Source organism: Hevea brasiliensis, chromosome 4 (genome assembly GCF_030052815.1).
Source record: "Hevea brasiliensis isolate MT/VB/25A 57/8 chromosome 4, ASM3005281v1, whole genome shotgun sequence".
Lineage (NCBI taxonomy): Eukaryota > Viridiplantae > Streptophyta > Magnoliopsida > Malpighiales > Euphorbiaceae > Hevea > Hevea brasiliensis.
In genome coordinates this window covers 3619286-3641447 of record NC_079496.1, presented here as the reverse complement: position 1 = coordinate 3641447, position 22162 = coordinate 3619286, and the positions used below count along the sequence as shown (strand labels likewise).

The window sequence follows — 22162 nt, the reverse complement described above, 5'->3', positions numbered from 1 at the left end:
ATAATGGGATTACATATTAACAGGGCGAACTTCGCAAATTAGCACGCATTGGTGCGGACAGTCTTCAACAAACTGACTACCAACACATGTTTATCCCACCAGAAAGAACATCTGATCCAGTAAATATGCACTAAAATGTTTCAAGTCATTCCCAGATAGGTAAAGCTAATTTATTCCATGTAATTAGAATTTGCATTAAATGTAACACTGTAAAACAGACCCTGGAATCAACATATGAAACATCAGCAACTTCGGAGTTTTTATTACATGTGGTCTCACATTCAACCGGGATTTATACATAGGTATTCCTCGCGAGAAGTTAACAAGAAGCATTAGATTTGTCCCAGAATAACCTCACGACCAGAAACCTTGAAGTCAGATGGAGCTTCCTCCACGTTAAAACCTTGACCTTTCCATCTTCCACGTATGCTGATCATCTACATAAAAGTGGGAATTCATTATCAAAAAGAGAACATGTTGCTCTGAGATGGATGGTAATATTTGACCAATACAAGTTGGGTTGCCTTTTCAACCAACTATGAAGAATAGAAACATAGAGATTTCTCTGGGTTTATTAGGCCAAAGCCCATTCCCCAAATGGTCAAACAGATGAATCAAATAAAATTTGAATTGCTCTTGCGGAATCCCAACAGTTTGTGAGCAACAAATTAAAATACTAAGAAAAAGCAAAATTACCAAAGGCCAGAAAATAAAATCATACCTTTGAGAGCGAGGTCCAAGCAAAGCAACAGAGGGATCTTTATCTAGCTCCAAGCTAATCGAAGTAGGAAAAGAAAAACAGACAAATGATACCAATTTGTCAGCACAAATCACTAACTTTCGGTTAATAAGATATATGTAAGCATCAGCAGCTGATATTAAACACCAGCACTGCCATCTTGGCAAGATAGTTGTCTTTATGTTGATCATTTGCAGACCATGCATTATGTTACTTGGACCCAGTTACCAAGTTTCAGGTGTGCCTATACGTCCAAAACATTCACAGATTTTTCCTCTAATTGTTGAAGTTTCAAAGTGTCATGAATCAGAAGTAAAATTTTGGCAATAGTAAACATTACACAATTTAATCCACATCTCATAATTATTGGGGAAGAGAGCAGGAGAGAACAATCTATTCACTAAAGGGCATCTATACATATATTTACAAAGCGGAACACAACCATAAGAGTTTGGGGAACCACTCACAACGTCTTTAGCTTGAAGTGTAATACCCCTAATTTTTAAATAATTATTTTATATGTAAATATAAATATTTTAGTCTAACCCTTGGTATTGTAGGTTTGCGTAGGTACTTTCATTTTATGACAATTTGACCATCGCACGGATCTATAATTTCGGGTTGAGCAGATAAACTGCCGGAATTACTTTAGAATTGGGTCAAAGTTATAGGCTACCCCACCATTTTCATACGCTTCGGACGCGTTCTAAGCGTCAGAATTAGCATAGGTAAACCCGAATTCTGAGTTTCTTCAATTTTATAATACTGGGTTTAGAATAAAATTCCATAAAATATTCGTAGATAGTTAGAAAATTATAATTCCTTTTGTATTAGCTTAGTAATATTGCTAAGGACCATGGGGTAAAATTTTAGAATTTTTAGAGCTCATTTAGATAGGTTTTGCAAAAATGGTTAGTTGTAGAGACTAAATTATAATTTTTTAAAATTATGGTTGTGACTTGTGGATATAGAAATGTATTTTTGAACCCTTTTGCAGGTTGGGTAGATCCTAGGTATAGGAGAAATTTTGTCAGATTTTCGACACGACTTAGGGTATCTTTGATTTTTTTTAAATTTGTATTGAGTCAAATATATTAAATAATTACAATGAAATTATCAGGTGAGCCGGGACAGCCTTCCTCCTCCGCCCAGCCGCCACAGTGACCTCGGTTCAAGTTTGTGAGTAGAATATTGATTTTAATTATAATTTCAATATTATTATATATTCAAGGCATGTCTATGCATCATCTATAAATATATTTATGTAGTTAAATACTAGACACGTTTTATGTTGCATTTTTTATTGATGAAATATTTATGGATGTTGTTTTATGATAATTTGGAGTAGTGTGCATGTGTTGGCGTGCGAGTGGTGTGTGGTATTGGTTATGGACAAGATGGATAGACGCGGCTGAAGCTTGACTTGCTGGGACTCGATCCTTTATGGATAAGTCGGAGTAGGCACGGCTCGAGATGATCTCACTAGCCCCCGCATTTGGTTTATTAAGCGAAAGTCCGATTTGAGAGATATTCACTGGCAGAGGTTGAATTAAGAGAGCTGTATAGGGGATCAGCTCCCATATACGTACTGTTTGAACATTATTAAGTGTGTGAGTGCTCCAAATTACCTTTTTGCTGTTATGATGTGATTTTTATAAAAATTTTGATGATGTTGCATTCCACTCTTCAGGATGCATTAACTTTAGATAGTTATAGAAATTATGATTAAAATCTGTATTTTACTCTCTAAGTTGAACGCTCACTCCTGTTCACCTTATTTTTCCAGGATACAGGAGATTTCTTTTTGGGTTCTAATCTGCCTCTCTCCTTCGCAGGCAATCTATTAATATCTGTTATGCTTGTATAATTTTACTAAATTCTAGATTTCACACATATTAAGAGTTTTTTAATCAATTTGGGACTACAATATAATATTATGTTGAATTTGTAAGAACATTAAATGCATGTATGTGTGCGTGTGATTGGATTGGATGAGGGAGCTGAGCTCCCATTTAATTTTATGACATGATAAGTATATGGAGAGTGAGCTGACCTCCCCAATTTGTTATATATTGTGCTTACAGGTCGGGTAAGTCAAAAACTCCCTGTTGTATGGTCCATGTTATGGCCGGACTCTGTCCGGTTGAATTTTTGAAATTGGGCTTAAAATGGGCCTTAGGATTGGATTAAGGAATAGTTAGGCTTACTATGGGCCTCGGAGGCTTTAGGCTGACCCAGGTCCTAGTATCGGTCTGACCCATAGGTTGTGTTGTGACAAATATGGTATCAGAGCCAGACCCCCTCTAGTAGATGTGTGGTTCGGGGACGAACCAGACGAAAGCTGGTCGGCTTGTAACATCCCGTGCGGTAAGGGAAAATAATCTGCTGCTGGAGGCGGGGCCTCGCTTGAGATCTTGACCAAATGGGGGGCAAGAATTTACCGAATCATACATTGAAACTAGGGAAACTAATAACTAGAAGCGCCTTTTGGTGGAATGACCTAGAGAGTTGAAAGAACTCTGGGGTTAAGCGTGCTCGCTTGAGAGAAATCCTAGGATGGGTGACCTCTTGGAAAGTTCTCCATTCCACCTATGGGCCAAAACCGTGAGGCTCAGAATGGAGTGGGCCAAAGCGGACAATTCCTCTGGTGGTTGGAGAGGGGCGTTACAGATGATATTAAAGCTTAGGCTCTAGATTCATGGGAAGTACATATCTAAAGCTTTAAGAAGAATCTAATTAGGGGGTCATATGCGGAGTATAGGATTCTGTTTTGTCTTCTTCTATAATTCCTTGCTTATAGATTCTGCATTATTTCTTGAGTAGTATGAGAGTGCTTCAGTTGGTTTTGTGAAGTACATGATGATGTGAAATAGATTTAGCAAACGTGTTGAGGTCTGCCATGGAACTATGTACTCCAAGAAATACTATGTTTTTGTCAGTATGGGTCTAAGTGGTGTGCCTATCTAGTGCAAGGCACGAGTACATAAAGGTGAGTTTTGGAAGTACAGTTGTCCTAGATAAGGGTGAGGATACTACTGCTGGCAGTCGTCAGTGGATGACCCAGTCAGAGTGAGCTTATGATAACAGTAGATTCAAAAGAGATAAGAGATTGGAAGACCTAGTCTATTAGAACGTATCGTAGTAACTATACAAAGTTCTCGATGTCTGCTCTGTAAGCTGCAGATTATAGTACTGACATGATACTATTGTGTAGAGCTGCGTGCTTCCCCGTGGTACTCCATGATAAGGATGTTTGCAGATGACCAATGTTTGGTACAGATATGCCAAACTAGAGTTTTATATCTATAGAGGAGTTTGGAACTCCTGGTTAGGGGTCTAAAGTCAGAATATTGAAAGGTCACAGTTGAGTGATAACTAGAGTCAGTGACTCAGTTATCCTAATTTGAGCGCAGAGTTATAACATAAGTGACACGAGACTAGAGGTTTTTAGTATGGTTACAGTGTAATGATGATACCTACTTAGTAGGATCATCTAGTAGCCAGTATGAAAACGTTGGTAGTGTTGGCATTATGGTGGACATATTGCCTAAAGTTTAATGAAGATAGCATCTCCTTTGTGTGACCATGGAGCATAAGTACGATTCTACTCCCTAAAGGAGACTGGAGGTTATAAATAATATATGTAGCCTGCGAAATGGCATTCTAGGAAAGTTTATAATATAAAAGAGAGCAGATAGCCTTATACAATTGTGATAATGCGGTAGATGTGGTACCTCTCTTGTAGTCAGTGATGCTGCAGAGCTTAGTTATGTCTTCTCAGGGGAGACGAAAGAGTACCACTGATATAATGATCTGTAGAATGATGTCCTAAACGGGACTAGGGAGTGTGGCAAAAAACAGTTGGCTAGGGTATATTGGACAGGGTATAAATTTCATTATAGGAACCATAGGTGATTAGATTTTGATGGATGAAAATCATGTGAATTGAATGACAGGTTATGGTGTTTAGTATCTTAAGTTTTGACTAATTGAGTGGTCGAAGGACCAATTCTGAGCAGTATAGAGGTGAAAATGACCTAGCAGAGATACTAAAGGTATAGTTACCTAGCATAGCTATCAGGTCAAGAAGAACGAAGCTACGAAATAAAGTAATCAAGGGTTCATTTTGGGATAAGATAAAAGAGATGAATTAAAGAGTAAACCAAGTAGCCAAGAATAGGACAAGACTAGGGAGATCAAAGAGAGGTATGAAGTACATAAAGTGTTATCCTGGGTAAGGTAAATAGGATGAACTAAGAGGCAATAAAGAAAGCCCAGAATGAGATTACATGAGTAAGGATAGTTGACAAGATTTAGAATTCAGAAGTGTAGGACTTAAAGCGGGTCATAATTAGAGTAGTGTCATGAGCCAAAACATAGAGTTTTAAGTTGCAAGATAGGAATCAAACTCTGTCTATTCCTATTCCCAGAATGGAGTAGGTAGCAATGGGATAAAATTCATTTAAATTTCTAACAGTAGGAGGAAAGTTAGTAGAGGAATGCAACCAGAGCAAGTAAAAGTTATAGGATGTGCAATGGCATCTTGAACTGTCTTATTAGGCAAAGAAGTGAATTAATAAGTAGTAAGTTAAATCAAAGTAAACCTAATGGTTCAAATAGGCATAAAGAGTAAAAGGGATGGTGAAAAATGGCATATAGGCTTACGTCACAAGCAGAGATGGTGAGATAGCAATTATAAGGTCTGTGATCAAGGGTTAGATGAACATTTTCAGTATGGACAATAGGGTCCTTTCATAAGGAAACGTGAATGAAAATAAGTGACAGAATAACAATAAGAGATAAAGCGGGAAGATATATGTATGAGTGACAGTCAAAAGTCACTGAGAAATACAAGGATAAGAGTTATGACAGTAAGCATGATTGGAATCCATTTTGGATGAGTCTATTAGTTATAGGTATCTTCTTGAATACAGTAAAATATAGGGATGCAAAAAAGTTAAGGTAGGCATAAAAAGGTAGAAATGAAGTACAAGTGGAGATAAAAAATCTTAAGATGATATATTAGGCAAATCGGTGGCATAATAGAAGGAGTGCTGTAGTTGATATCTTATATAGAGATGATAAAATTTTCGGGAGAAGACCAAGAGACATGAATGGTGTGTTGATGTCAGTAGGAGGATATTTCTCCTTCTCTTCAAGTTTAGATCGTACCTTTGGCTCTAGAAGTCTACATAAGTAAGGAAAATAATGTTGTGATGACCTAGTATTTAAGAATCTGATAGGCACCAGTTTGTACACATTCTTCTTAAAAAGAAAATGATAGTAAGCGTGTACCTGATGTTATGTATAAAAGGACGATCAGAGTAGTATTTAAGAATCTGATAGGCACCAGTCTGTACACATTCTTCTTAAAAAGAAAATGACAATAAGCGTGCACCTGATGTTATATATGAAAGGACGATCAGAGTAGTGATCGGAATTAAGTCAAGTTAGTCACCAAGGTTCGCAACCCTTCTAGACTATAAGCTATAGGAAGAGCTAGTTGTAAATAAGTTTTAGTGAATGAAATTGTTGCTGATGGGTAACTTTAAGATTGAAGTCTAGATAGCTGTGGGCAGTATGTGTGGTTGTATTAAGGAGAATGAACACGTGAAGTATCTTGACCGAAATTATAGCCTAGCACACATTTCCTACAGCCATGTTAGTTCAGCTGCAACTTATAGTTTCAAGGGCTCCTAGCTAACTATGATGAGCAATTTCCTACAAAGGGTAGTAGGAAATGATAATGTTCTAATGGTTAAGTTAGGAAAGGAGACACAAAAAGAATTTTCTAGGGTCAATTACAAGTGTTACATAATGTGAACAATGTGCTGATAGGAGCCAGTCGTAAGGTTAGAATCCCAGAAGTAATGGAAATAGTAATCAAGATAGAACTAAGAGATAAAAATAAAAAAAAAAAAAAAAAGTCAAAGTAGATGTTGGGATGGATATCCTTGAAGGAAAGGCATAAGGGTGAGAGAGAATAAAAGTTAAAGAATAAGTGCAATGAGTTGGAAAGATATCAACACTAGTAGAAAAAAAAAAAAAGTGGATAAGATCCAAAGGATAGGTGAAAAGCCCAGTATAGTTGGTTACAATGATGAGGATAAGAAGGAATAAGTACGCTGCAGACATACTAAGAGATGTTTAAAACAAAATATGGTGAAATGGTAAGATAAAGGAATAATGGAGCCTCGATTTAAGTACCAATGTGTCAGAAAGCACGTCAGATAGTAAGAAATTTCAAGCAGAAGGCAAGTAAAAGAAATTTCAAGCAGAAGGCAAGTAACTCTCTTTTCAGAAATGGATTAGGATATGATAAGTTATTTTGACTGGATGACTTAGGAATACGTAGACTTTTGTTAGGTTAGAGAAGAGACCCAGCCCACTTTCTACTATTAATAGATAGAATATGAACCCTCAACACTTAGATGGAGCTCCACATAACTAGTTACATAATATGGACAAGGGTTGATTTGAGGACCTTAGTAATGACACAAGTAAATTGGGAATTCGAAGTATCATCGGAATGAGAAGATGCATAGATGTTGACCAATAGGGCCATAGGACAAGTAAAGATGTCGAACAAGATACCTATGATAGGTGCTACAGGAAAGCATCTCATAGGATACTATAGGATAAGGAACATAAGTCATGTCTGTAGAAAGCAGAGATTGTTGAAACAGAGATTTGGGGACTAAAGTCACTAAGAGATACGTTAGGGCACAATGAAGGAGAGGTAAGCACCAAAACTTATGGAAGTTATGAGATATCAAGTCAAACACAGTGGAGGTATAGTGAGTATTAAAGATGTCAGAAAAAGATTAAGGAGTGGTTTGAGGTATGAGTTTCACTGTGAAATGACAATGATAGCTAAGATACTACAGCAGGCAACAAAGCTATGCGGATCTTAGGCGAAAGGATGTACAGTTTGCAGTGTGATTATGTATTCCTAAAGGTCTCCCTAATGAAAAGAGTCATGAGGTTTGGGAAGGAAGGCAAGCTGTCACCTAGATACATAGGAGCTTTTGAGGTCATTGATAGAGTTGGAACAATTGCTGACCAGTTGGAGTTACCACCAAACATTTCTCTCATTCACCCAGTGTTCCATATTTCCATGCTTAGAAAGTACATACATGATCCTTCCCATGTGTTACAACTCGATACAGTGGAGTTAAATAAAAACCTAACCTTCGAGGAGCAACCAATAGCCATAGTGGACTTTCGGATGAGGCAGCAATGGTCAAAACAAATCCCTATGGTTAAGGTTTTGTGGAGGAGCTAATCGATAGAAGAGTGTATCTGGGAGTCAGAGCAAGACATGTGCAATAAGTACCCATACTTGTCCACTGTGTAATCTTATAATTCTTTATTCTGTCTTATGTAAAATTCAATGACGAATTTTCTATAAGGGAGGGAGAATGTAACACCCCTAATTTTCAAATAATTATTTTATATGTAAATATAAATATTTTAGTCTTACCCTTGGTGTTGTGAGGTTTGTGTAGGTACTTTCGTTTCGTGGCAATTTGACCGTCGCTCGAATCTACAATTTCGGGCTGAGCAGATAAGCTGTGGAATCATTTCAGAACCGGGTCAAAGTTATAGGCTACCCCACCATTTTCAGACGCCTCAGACGCATTCCAAGCGTTAGAATTGGCATAGGTAAACCCGAACTCCGAATTTCTTCAATTTTATAGTGCTGGGTTTAGAATAAAATTCCATAAAATATTCCTAAGTAGTTAAAAAATTATAATTTCTTTTGTATTAGCTTAGTAATATTGCTAAAGACTGTAGGGCAAAATTTTAGAATTTTTAGAGCTCATTTGGGTAGGTTTTGCAAAAAGGATTAATTATAGGGACTAAATTATAATTTTTCAAAATTATGGTTGTGTGACTTGTGAATATATAAGTGTATTTTTGAGCCTTTTTGCAGGTTGGGTAGGTCCTAAGTATAGAAAAAATTCTGTCAGATTTTTGACACGACTTAGTGTGTCTTTGGTTATCTTTAAACTTGTATTGAGTCAAATATATTAAATAATTGCAATGAAATTGTCATGTGAGCCGGGACAGCCTTCCTCCTCTGCCACAGCCCCCACAGTGACCTCGGTTCAAGTCTGTGAGTAAAATATTGATTTTAATTATAATTTTAATATTATTATATATTCAAGGTATGCCCATACATCATCTATAAATATATTTATGTAGTTAAATACTAGACACGTTTTATGTTGCATCTTTGGTTGATGAAATGTTTATAGATGTTATTTTACAGTATTTTGAAGCAATATGCATGTGTTGGCGTGCATGTGGTGTATGGTATTGGTTATGGACAAGACAGGTAGACGCGGCTGAAGCTTGACTCCTTGGGACCCGATCCTTTATGGATAAGTCGGAGTAGGCACTGCTCGAGATAATCTCACTGGCCCCCACATTGGTTTATTAAGTGAAAGTCTGACTTGAGAGCTACTCGCTGGCAGAGGTTGGATTAAGAGAGCTGTATAGGAGATCAACTCTCATATATGTACTGTTTGAACATTATTGGATGTGTGAGTGCTCCAAATTATCTTTTTGCTGTTATGATGTGATTTTTATGAAAATTTTGATTGTGTTGCATTCCACTCTTCAGAATGCATTAGCTTTAGATAGCTATAAAAATTATGGTTAAAATCGGTATTTTACTCTCTGAGTTGAACGCTTACTCTTATTCACCTTATTTTTTTAGGATACAGGAGATTTCTTGTTGAGTTCTAATCTTCCTCTCTCCTTCGCAGACAATCTATTAATATTTGTTATGCTTGTATAATTTTATTAAATTTTAGACTCCGCATGTGTTAGGAGAATTTTAATCAATTTGGGACTGTAATATAATATTATATTGAATTTGTAAGAACATTAAATGCATGTATGCATGCGTGTGATTGGATTGGATGAGGGAGCTGAGCTCCCATTTGATTTTTATGACATGATGAGCATGTGAAAGGTGAACTGAGCTGAGCTCTCTAATTTGTTTTATATTGTGCTTATAGGTCGGGTGAGTCAAAAACTATCGATCCATGTTATGGTCGAATTCTATCCGATTGAATTTTTGAAATTGGGCTTAAAATGGGCCTTAGACTTACTATGGGACTCGGGGACTTAGGCTGACCGACGTACGGATCATTAACAGCCACACAAATCACCGAATCAATCCCTTTAGCCTTGAACTTACCAATATTGTTTTTGTAACTAGGCACATGCTGTTGTGAACAAACCCCTGAGTATGCACCCTGGAGATAGTAAAAGCAAAACCCAGAAAACTATTCAAGCAATGTATTATGTATCAATAAAACTGAATATAAAGGAAATAAATAGACTTGCATCTTGGTTGGAGACAAAAGAAAATTTCATTGCTTGAAGACAATGTGGCTTTTCGATTTTATGTTTTGGACGCTATATTGTTCTAATCATGAGGGGAAAACATTCAAAGAATCAAAGAACTATTAGATAATGGTTTTGCATTTGAAAGCAGATATTGGCATTGGCATTAATCAGCTAAAAAAAAAAATTGAAAGTTGCACAGTAGCATTAACATATAAAATATCATGGATAACACAAAAATTCGACTTTATCATAATACATAATAGAATAAGTACAAAAAAAAGATGATAAATAAATAAAGGGGAAAAAAATAATGAAGAACGCATAAGAAACTTACTGGGAGGCCAAAAATCACAACTTTCTTTCCCTGGAAATATAAAATGAAATAAAAGTAAGCCAAAAAAAAAAACCCTAATTCGAGAAAAAGAGAGATAAATACAAGGATTTTTTTATTTTTTGGGTTACTTAACAAACCTTGAAAATCTCTTTTAAAGCAGTGGTGGAGAAATTTGATGAGACACCTTCTGCCCAGGTCCGGGCTTGCTGGAGGGAAACATCCGGTGCAACAGAGACTATGTCGATGCCCACTGCAAGCTTTGCATAGGACCTCGATGACCCTCCGATTCGGAGAGCATCAACCATTGACTTTACAGCGTAGGAGTTAGTTCGCCTGAATTGCAGATGCCATGGCTGTCTCGCTAGTTGCCTGCTAATACTTGGTTCGCCTGAATTGCAGATGCCATGGCTGTCTCGCTAGTTGCCTGCTAATACTTGATATATATATATATATATATATATATTATGTTTCATTTTTATCTTAAATTTCAGATTTTAATAAAAAAAATTATTCAGTTAAATATTATTTAATAATATTAATTATAATTAAAAAAATAAATTAAAATAAAATTTAAAATTATTATTTATTATTTATGTTAAAGAATCATTTAGATCTTATCAGGTAAAATTATTTTTACTTTTAAAAAAGAAATTTAAATATTTAATATTTTTTAAAATTTCAAATATTTTATATATACTAATAATTAAAAAATAAATTAAAAATTAAAATTTAAATTTAAATATATATATATATATATTTTTTCTAAATTCTAAATATTTTATACTTTTAAATAAATTTTTTTTAATTAAACCAAATGTTAATTATAATGGATACACTAATCAATAGTTTTGAGTCTTTAGTTTCTTTTATGGCCATTCAATTTTATAATAATAATAATAATTTAATTTATTATAAATAAATTATTAATTTTAATTTAAAAAAATTATGATCAATCAATAATTATAATTTATTATAAATATTTTATATTATTCTCTTTAAAATCACAATATTTTATATTATTCTCTTAAATTGATTTTAAATAATAATTTAAGGCATAAAAAATAATTTATATATATATTTATAAATTTTATTAAAATAAATTTCAAATGTTTTATCTTTTTAAATTTTAGATATTTTATATTTTTAAATAAAATTATTATTTAAATATTATCTTTCATTTTATTTTATATTTTAAATTTTAATAATTATATATATTAAGATAAAATTATCAATTACACATTATCTAATAATATTAACTATAATTACAATTAAAAAAATAAATTAAAGTAAAATTTAAAATTATTATTTATTAATTATACTAATTGTCAATTAATAGCGAAATCAAATATCAATGTTTGATTAAAAGTTTTGAATTTTTAGTTTTTATATATATGTATATATATAATATATTTAAAATTAAATTTTCAATATTTTATTTTTTTAAATTTTAAATATTTTATATTTTAAATAAAATAATTATTTAAACATTATTTGTCATTTTATTTTATATTTTAAATTTCAATAATTACATATTTCAATAAAAAAAAATTATTCAGTTAAATATTATCCAATAACGTTAACTACAACTATAATTAAAAAAAGATAAATTAAAATAATTTTAAATCCTTATTTTTTATATACATATATATAGATTTAAAAATTACTTCATTAATATAAAAATTTATTTATAAATTAATTTATATCCGTCACAATTTTAAATTATTTGTTAAGCTCTGATGGATGATTAGATTAAATGGATGGATCCACTGAGATTATCCCTCCCTCCCCTTCTTTTGTTCTCTTGTCTCATATTCCCTTCTTTCTCCCTCTTTCTTTTTACATTTTCTTATTACTTTCGGTAAAAATTAGCCTCCTCCATTCTTCTCAATGAGACTTTTATACTTAAAAAGAGAAGGAAAGCCGGATCTTAAAATTTCTTAATGGATTTACTCAGTAACTAAGCTAACTTCAGAACATCAAAGTGGTGGTTTATATTACTAATTTGCAATTAATCTCAAAATTCTATTTGATTATCCGAATATCAATAAAAAAATTTTTTGTTCCATCCTAATCTCCCTAATTGCTTCCAACTTCATAATGCAAATCAAGGAACATCGATTTACTTGATTCCACAAATTGCCATTTTCCGAGTTGATGATATTATTCATAAGAAACAGAGGGGGCAAAAGGACCTGAAAAGTTGTATATTTAAATATATGCTTTGCTTTCCTGATGCATGCCATTATTTAAGAAGAGCATAGTGTAGCTAGTTTGATCAATCATGAAGGAGACTGGGGTCAGTTCTTGATCGGTAGAAAGGGTATTGAAAAGGAATAATCATCTTGGACCAGATAACTCAATTGGAGGCAGATGCTCTGTTGAATCAAAATTAAAGTAATAAGGTTGAAGGGCCAGTCTCAACTCCTGGTCAGGTGTCTCCATCCCCTGCCATTCATCCCACCTCTCTTCCAACCCATAACCTCCAAGCAATCTAATCACTTCTGACATCTTCGGCCGGTACAATGGTGACCACCGTGTGCAAAGCAATGCAATCTGGATTAGCTGCTTCATCTCAGCTTCTATGTAATTGCCATGGAGATCGGGATCAGCCATCTCCTTTAACCTGTTCTCTCTCAGGAGAACTTTTACCTGCCACAACACGCAGTTATATCATATGCATATCCAAATGATCATTCATGATGGTGAGTAGAATACACTCAGTGAGATTGCTTATTTGCTGCTCAAATCAATTTTCCAAGTATGACTAAAATGCAAAATGAGGGCAGACTATAAGGAAAGTACATCATTAACTAAAGAAAACAAACAGCAGAACTGCGAAGAGATGGACAAAATGGGACAAAACATGGTTCAGGTATACATACCCAGTCAAGCAAAAAAAGATCATTTTCAGCTGCAACCCAAGCAAGGTCAAAAGCCCTTTGTCCACTAATTAGCTCCAGAAGCATAATTCCATACCCATAAACATCCGTTTTCTCTGAACAGATCCCAGTATTGAGGTATTCTGGAGCTATATGCCCTACTGTGCCACATACATCAGTGGTAATGTGACTAGCATTGTAGTCCATCAATATTGCCAGCCCAAAGTCCCCAATAACAGCTTCAAACTCCTCATCCAAAAAAATATTTGCAGCTTTCACATCGCGGTGAATAATTTTTGGATTACAGTGATCATGCAAATAAGAAAGGCCCCTCGCAGAGCCTAATGCAATTCGCTTTCTTGTAGGCCAATTGAGTGCAGGCTGTGATAGAGGTCGCTCTACAACAATGCAACAGATTGTATAAAAAGCAGCATAAAAATATTGTACATGTGAGAAATGCTAGCTAAATTTACCTCTTAAGTGTGAGGCAACACTCCCATTAGTCATGCAGGGGTAAACAAGTAGCCTTTCAGAAGCTGTCATACAAAACCCACGTAGCCTAAGGATATTTCGATGCACAGCCATGTTGATCTCTGTTGTTGTTTGAAACTGAAGTGCCCCACCAGGTGTAGGTTCATTTTCCAGTCTTTTTACTGCAACAAGTGAACCATCTTCCAAACGCCCCCTGTAAACCTTGCCAAATCCACCTCTAGCCAGAAAGTTTTCATTGCTGAAATAATCTGTTGCCAGTTGCAATTCCTCCAGTGAAAACCTCCTAAGTTGGTCTGCATCAGGACCCCCATGTGGATCAGGATGAACTTTGGGATCATCTCCTGCTGCAACAAAATTAAGCAAATGATAATCAACCATCAAACATGTTTGATGCTACTCAATTTTTAGTTAAAAGACTAACCAAAGGATAAAATTCGAGATTCCCTACAACACCAACATGAAAAAGCCATGACAGAGGCTGCAAAATGGGACAGAAATATGACTGATGCAGCAGCAATTGTTCTGTGACTACAAAGAAATTTAACAGTTTAATGAAATGAACAAATAATAGAAATCACAATCACTAACATATGATTGTTGTATTCCTTCTTCAGAATATGAAAGTAAATGACAGAAACTAAGAAACCAATAAAGCTATCAAGAATAATAATATTGCAATTTCAAGTAGTAAAATTACCAACTCTAGGAGTCTTTCCGAAATCAAATTTCCAGTACAAATAGTATTTATTTTCATGGTTGACTTCAAGTCGATGGTCCAGTCATGCATTATTTATTATATTTTATCTCTAATGTCTATGAAAAACCAAGAAGCACGAAAGCTTGAAACGTAAAATATGGGAATATAAAGACTAGAAGTAGACTTTGACCCACAGGATTTATTCACATTAAATTATATTATTCTAAATACAAGGTACCATCCTTTCATCTTCCTGGAAATTTTATTAGTTACGTTAACAAGTTTTCTTTTCTTCTTTTCTGACTCTTGCATTGTGGCCAATTAATAGCAATATGACGTGAAAATTAATATATAAAATGTAAAATTAATATATAAAATTAATAACAGACAGTCAAAATATGTGATATAGTCTTATGTGGAGGAGTTTTTCCTTCCCACTATCTAAAGTCTAAACGGGGTACTCTGTACACACAGGATTCATGTCAATATGATGTGGAAATTAATATATAAAATCTAAAAATAACTTCCGCTTGTAGAAACAGAATTTCCCACTTAGGCCTCCAGAATTTATAGTCTGAACGCCAAACAAGTTCATTTCCAGATTAACCTGAAATGCCATTGGACTGAAGGCCTGGATACCAATGGAGTTAAAAGAAACAGGAAAGAGAGAGCGGTCAAAACCCCCTGTAGCAACAGCTTCAGGAGACTTGAGAAATCAGGAGTCCTTCCACTTCCATCGACTTTGAAGCTGTGTAGCTTTGTCCGCACTCTACTGATGCATTTAGGTGGAAGTGGGGCTTCGAGCTTTGTGCTTGATGAGATACACTGGAAAGGATTTTAACGGGCTTTTTTAAGTGCTTTTATATGATGACTAGGATACACGATAACGTGCTGCAGCATCCCACTCATTTATCTGAATAACATCTTTTAAGTTTCTGTGGTAGAGAAGGAATGATCTCTTGTGCTAATTAATGCCTTTTCTTTTCTCCAGATGATCTCTAGTAAAAGATGCATTCTTTTGCGTATTCAAACGTTTCTGCACCCCAAAAAGATAAAAATTGAAGCCCATGTCCACTTGGAAATTTATTTCATCAATAAGCATATCAAAAGAGCAGTGCAAATAAGCAAAAATTTATTTTTCAGCCTTGGATTCCAAAATTCTAATAGATGTTTCAGTGACTTTCTGATGCACAACAAAGCCAGTTCCACTTGGAAGCGCTAATTCACCAAGCTCGTGCAAATAAAGATGGCAGATTTTTGTTAACAAGAGAGATAACTTAGAAACAGGAAGAACAACAGATACGCCACGGAAGCAGAGTTCTGCTAATAGACAACAACATCTTTGACTGCAATGATAATGATAAATCTATGATACAAATTGATCCTCGCATTTTCCGTTCTTCCACAAGACAAAATGCAATATCCAATTTCCAATGACATTTTCCAAGCAACGTGAGACCAGTCATCAACTCATCATACACAAGCATAGTGTAAAAAAAAGAAAGCTAATTTTGGTTAATGCTAGAAACCTATTTAGGGACAACATATAGAACCATGGGAAAGAAAAGGCAAATGACATTGATAATGCTAGAAACCTATTTATGAAACAGATGAAAGAGCACTAGGGGCTGGTGGAGAACTAGAGCATTATCTTCTGAGCTCTTTTTCAAAAGCAGCCAATGCATCAGGATTTAATGTCACACCTTACCCCTCTGTAAGGCATAACATGATCTCGTAGAATACCTAATGAACTATCGAACTTCACCTACCGATAACTCATTAGGTACACTACAAGGGATTTTAAAACCATTTTCTTATATTTTGGAAATGGTGAGCATTTTGGTAAGAATTAAAATCATTTATTCAAAACTTAAAAACTAGTAAAAAATTTTGTCCATTTTTATTTTTCCACAAATTTTATAAAAATTTCGACAGAGTGCCATCCGTATTTTAAGAAAACAATTCTTCAAATACCTGAGAAAAACACTTCCAATAAATTTTCCACAACTCCCAACTTCCAAATAATCTCAAGTCAACACAATTCAATCAAAACACATGTGTACACCCATCAAACCCTAGCTAGCCAAATTTACTTCTAGTTCTCCAATAATTATTTTCATTTCATTTTAAGCATATTTCCAAGTTCTTCATACTATAAATATTTTAATTAAACTAAAAATTTAAAGTGAACTCACTAACATTGAATTGCAGAATTTCTTCCTCTTCAACTCCTTCCTTTCTTCTTTCTTTCTCCTTAACTCTTGTTTTCTGGTTGCCCAAACAAACTTTAATTATGGAACTTGCAATTTCTATGGCTGAAATTTAGTTTCTTCAAGCTCACAAAAGAGCTCTAATTGAGGTTTTGAGAGGGAGAGGGTGAGAGTGAGAGGGACGGCAATGAACAAGACTTTTGATTTTTTTTTTTTTCTTTCTTTTCTTTTATGTCTTTAGGAAGACCACAAATTTTAATTAAATAAATTTTAATTATAATAATTATTGCATCATGATATTTCTGGGTGGCTTCCAATTAAGGACAGCTTATATCTTACTTGGATCTACCTTGATACCCTCTACTGATACTACATGCCCCAAGAAAGATATTTCTTTCAGTCAAAATTCACACTTCGACAATTTGACGTATAGCTGTTTCTCCCTCAAAGTCTGCAGTACAATCCACAGATGTCTATCATACTCTTCTGCACTCCTCGAATAGACCAATATATCATCTATGAATACTACAACAAACTGGTAGAGGTATGGTCTGAAGATAGTGTTCATCAGGTCCATAAAAACAGCCGGAGCATTAGTTAACCCGAATGGCATGACCAATAACTCATAATGGCCATATCGGGTTCTAAAGGCAGTTTTAGAAATACTTTGCTCTTGTACTTTCAGCTAATAATAACCTGATCTCAGGTCAATTTTAGAGAACACAGCTGCACCCCTCAACTGATCAAATAAGTCATCAATGAGGGGCAATGGGTATCTGTTCTTTATTGTCACCTTATTCAACTGCCGATAGTCAATGCATAACCGAAAAGTGCCATCCTTCTTCTTTACAAACAACACTGACGCTCCCCAAGGTGACACACTAGGGCAGATAAAGCCCTTGTCAAGCAGCTCTTGCAACTGCACTTTCAACTCTTTCAAATCTGCAGGTGCCATTCTATATGGTGTTATAAAGATTGGATCCACACCAGGCATAACATCAATTTCAAACTGCACTTCCCTTTCTAGAGGTAATCCTGACAATTCATTAAGAAATATATCCGGAAAGTCACATACCATAGGGATGTCCCTCAATGCTAGACTACCCACTTGGGTGTCTATCACATGTGCCAAGTACGCCTCACACCCCTTCCTAATCATTTTTCTGGCCAGTACAGCTGAAATAATGTTTGACGGCAATAACTGCCTCTCCCCATGTATTACTACATCACCATACTAAGGAAGACCAAAAGTAACTGTCTTCAGTCTACAGTCAATCATTGCATGATGCCTGGCTAACCAATCCATGCCCAAGATAATGTCATAATCTTTGAAGGGCATTTCAATCAAATTAGACAGAAAAGTGTGTCCTTGGATTACCAAAGGACAATCCCTATATAGTCTATTTACCCTTACCTTCTGACCTAATGGACTAGTTACTAGCACATCATAGTCCATTGGTACACACTGAATAGCAGTAGAATACATCACACTAACACTGACATATGAATGTGTGGAGCCAGGATCAAACAACACATATACATCTTGGTTAAGGATGGAGAAAATACCAGCTACTACGTCTGATGTTTCAGCCTCCTCCCTTTGACGCATGGTATACACTCTGACTGGTGCGCCACTGGGTACTGGCTGGTTAATAGTGCTTTGACTTCCAGAAGTGTTACCAGGACCCCTACCTCTGCCTCTACCTCTACCAACTGGCTGTGACCCTCTAGGTGTAGAAACTTGGGCTGATCCTTCAGATGTAGCAGAAGGTCCAGATCGGCGCGGACTAGTACAATTCTTAGCAAAATGTCCGCTCCCTCCACAGTTATAACATGCAACTATGGCCTTGAAACACACCCCACCGTGTGTTCTACCACAGGTTTCACACTGCCGGACTGATAAAGATCCTTGAGAAGCTTGTCGGGTCTGCTGACCAAACCGGAGCGGTCTTTGGCCAGAGAATCTACCTCTGCCAGATCTGCAAGAGCTATATCCCCCAGACTGTTTCCTCTTCCCTGAACCACTTTCAGGTGTTTGATCAGTAGTCTTTTCAGTTTTCTCTTTCTCTTGTGTACCCTTCTTCACTGCCCCTTCTGATTCTATCCTTTCCAGTTCCAGGGCTTGTGAAATCAGCTCAGAAAAATTCTGGTGTTTGAATCCCACAACTTGCATCCTCAGATTCGACCTTAACCCGGACTCAAACCTTTTACATCTGTCTCTGGGGGTGGAGACTAAGCTTCCAGCATAGTGGCTTAGCCTTGAAAAGTCCCGTTCATACTCTGCTATTGTTCTATCCCCTTGTTTCAAACTTAGGAATTCCTGTAACTTCATATCTACATAAGCATCGGGAACCCACTTCTGTCGAAACTCCCTCAAAAAGTCTGACCAGGTCAACACAGGTGGCTCAACCAAGCTGTGGGGAATGGTCTTCCACCATTCATATGCATCCCCTTGCAACAAAGAAACAGAGTACTCGAACTTCAGTTCTTCTGCACACTGCAGCTTTCTGAAAACCCGTTCCATTTGCTCTAACCACTGTTCTGCCTCCAGTGGATCCACAGTGCCCTTAAACTCGGTGGCCCCAAATTTCATTAATTTTTCATATTGCCGAGCCAAGAGCTCGGGTTGTGCTACAGGTGCTTGCATCTGAGCTTGGGGTGGCACATTTCTCGCCATTTGTTGGAAAAACGCAGCCATCTGCTGCACAAACTGAGCAGGAAACTGCGGTGCTGGAGTAGGAGCTGGAGTGGCTGACCCACTCACGTTCTGGAGTGCTGGGGCTTCCCCTTGAATCTCAGCCTCAACAGATTGTTCCACGGAATGATCTCTTTCTTCCATTTCGTTTCTCAAAAATTTCTACTTCCTGAGATCAAACATAAGGAGGTTGACCTCCGTTAGTGCATATTCATGATGTAAATATGTTATATGTATCAATTAAAGACACTTGAGCAGTTGTACTTATCAAAGAAATATTCACATAAATAGTCAAAATTTATTGCAAAACCATACTCTGATACCACTAAAACATGTCACACCTTACCCCTCTGTAAGGCATAACACGATCCCGTAGAATACCTAATGAACTATCGAACTTCACCTACCGATAACTCATTAGGTATACTACAAGAGATTTTAAAATCATTTTCTTACATTTTGGAAGTGGTGAGCATTTTGGTAAGAATTAAAATCATTTATTCAAAGCTTAAAAACTAGTAAAAATTTTTGTACATTTTTATTTTTTCGCAAATTTTATAAAAATTTCAGTAGAGTGCCGTCTGTATTTTGAGACAACAGTTCTTCAAATACCTGAGAAAAACACTTCCAATAAATTTTCCACAACTTCCAACCTCCAAATAATCTCAAGTCAACACAATTCAATCAAAACACATGTGTACACCCATCAAACCCTAGCTGACCAAATTTACTTCTAGTCCTCCAACAATTATTTTCATTTCATTTTAAGCATATTTCCAAGTTCTTCATGCTATAAATATTTTAATTAAACTAAAAATTTAAAGTGAACTCACTAACCTTGAATTGCAGAATTTTCTTCCTCTTCAACTCCTTCCTTTCTTCTTTCTTTCTCCTTAACTCTTGTTTTCCAGTTGCCCAAATAAACTTTAATTATGGAACTTGCAATTTCTATGGCTGAAATTTAGTTTCTTCAAGCTCACAAAAGAGCTCTAATGGAGGTTTTGAGAGGGAGAGGGTGAGAGTGAGAGGGACGGCAATTAAGAAGACTTTTGATTTTTTTTTTTTCTTTCTTTTCTTTTATGTCTTTAGGAAGACCACAAATTTTAATTAAATAAATTTTAATTATAATAATTATTGCATCATGCATGAGGTCATGCATGATGTCATCACTTTTTACTTTTCCTTTTTTTTTTATTTATTTTTTTTTAGTTCTTTAATTTAATTCCCGATTTCGAAATTTTATTGTCTCCGATTTTATTTGACAGTTAGATCAGGTGTCAGCTCTCGAGGTCAATTGACCAAATTGCCCATCACCGGTTCGACCCGGTTTGCAAATAATTCAATATTTCTTCCGAAAATCACTGACCTAATTATTTGACTAACTTAACAATTCCTTTTTGTGATTTTCTCTTTTCCACTGTGTTCGCAACAGTCCTAAGAACCGTGGCGTCACATTTTACGGTTCAAAATTTGAGTTTAAATCGACTTCGTAATCCTTCTCGAGAAGGACACCCATCGCTGTGACTCTCGGCTCATTTAACTTCTTATATTATGTTTTTCTTATTTATACTTAACTAATTGTCAATTACTAATTATTTGTGTTCAGGACTTATTTAGTTGTCTTAAGTGTGATTCTAATCCTCTTAATTGTCCAAACCAACTTCAGTCACCAGAATAGTAAAATATAACAGGCTATGCAAATAGGGGTGTTACATTTAAACCCAAGTCACACAAGGCAATCAGCACTGACAGCACGTGACGGTCAAGTCCTGTGTCCAGAATGTTTGACATGTGAAATGCCAAATCCAGAGATTCTATTGCTGTCTTTGCAGCATCAGGATCAATGTCAAAGACTTTCAAAATCTGTGAAGAATGAGGGTTCTACTTAACTTGAATAGCTCACAAAATCAAATTAATTTAAGTAAAATTTTCCCAAGCGTAAATTTAGAAAAAAGAATGATTAGGGTTTTCAGAGATTGATTTTTTGAGAAGTCTCTTGGAAATTAAGGATACCAAAACTACGTAAGCTAGCCCATCCAACACAATATATCAAAAATAATATATATTATTCAGGAGATTAGTGTGAAATTATAGTACAGAGAAGCCAATTAGGTATGTTATAAACATGACTATTTTACATGTGTATTTATAAACAATCTATATGAGATTTTGCATAATAATTAAACAGTCCAATAGATTCAACCTTTGTCAGTACATATGCACATTTTGTGATATAAGAGTTTCAGAGCACATCAGAAGGAAGAAATAAATAACCCAATTGAAACTCTACTTCCATTAGATAAATACAGAACAACACCACCCAGCTATACAAAACACATTTACAAACAAATCAATTAGTCCGTTCAGAGATTTTTACCTCAATTTATGGGATTTGAATTGGGAAAATTGTTGAATCTTTACCAAATTGAATTCCTTGAATCGGCTAATTCTTTTGGCCTATGAAGATCGGGAAACCCTAAAAGAGTATGATTTTCTAAGAAGGGAACGAGGCAGCGCAGGCAGCTATTTAGGGATCCATGCTTCCGGTTCAATCGAAACGGTAACGTCGATAGCTTCAAAGCGGTGAATGGCAACCACAACGACGACGTAGATAGAAAGGCAATCGTTAAGGACAATGAGGTGGTTGGCTTCAAAGTGGTGTGGCAATAGGCTAAGCTGTTAGTGCTTGTAATTAGAGGAAGTTGCAATTTTTCTGTGTTTTCCCTGTTTGAACGACAGTCAAACTTTAAGCA

At 35.5% G+C, this 22162-nt stretch overlaps 2 protein-coding genes across 5 annotated transcripts; both read right to left on the bottom strand.

The window, feature by feature from the left end:
- Positions 1-154: 154 nt before the first annotated feature.
- Positions 155-10812, bottom strand: LOC110655224 (peroxiredoxin-2F, mitochondrial). Of its 2 annotated transcripts, XM_021811442.2 has the most exons (5): positions 10574-10812; positions 10437-10466; positions 9951-9995; positions 722-775; positions 155-437 (listed from the first exon to the last, which is right to left on the bottom strand). In XM_021811442.2, the coding sequence occupies exons 1-4, from the start codon at positions 10739-10741 to the stop codon at positions 761-763; spliced, it is 258 nt and encodes an 85-aa protein (XP_021667134.2). In that variant the 5' UTR covers positions 10742-10812; the 3' UTR covers positions 155-437; positions 722-760. The 2 variants fall into 2 exon arrangements, 1 of the variants encoding a protein (XP_021667134.2); XR_002494928.2 differs by lacking the exon at positions 9951-9995.
- Positions 10813-12531: 1719 nt separating this feature from the next.
- LOC110655223 (LRR receptor kinase BAK1) lies at positions 12532-22162 on the bottom strand. Of its 3 annotated transcripts, XM_058145069.1 has the most exons (6): positions 21787-22162; positions 20247-21272; positions 18281-19578; positions 13789-14151; positions 13319-13713; positions 12532-13085 (listed from the first exon to the last, which is right to left on the bottom strand). In XM_058145069.1, the coding sequence occupies exons 3-6, from the start codon at positions 19551-19553 to the stop codon at positions 12774-12776; spliced, it is 2343 nt and encodes a 780-aa protein (XP_058001052.1). In that variant the 5' UTR covers positions 19554-19578; positions 20247-21272; positions 21787-22162; the 3' UTR covers positions 12532-12773. The 3 variants fall into 3 exon arrangements, with proteins under 3 accessions (XP_058001052.1, XP_058001051.1, XP_058001053.1); XM_058145068.1 differs by lacking the exon at positions 20247-21272; XM_058145070.1 differs by lacking the exon at positions 20247-21272 and having other exon boundaries at positions 13789-14148.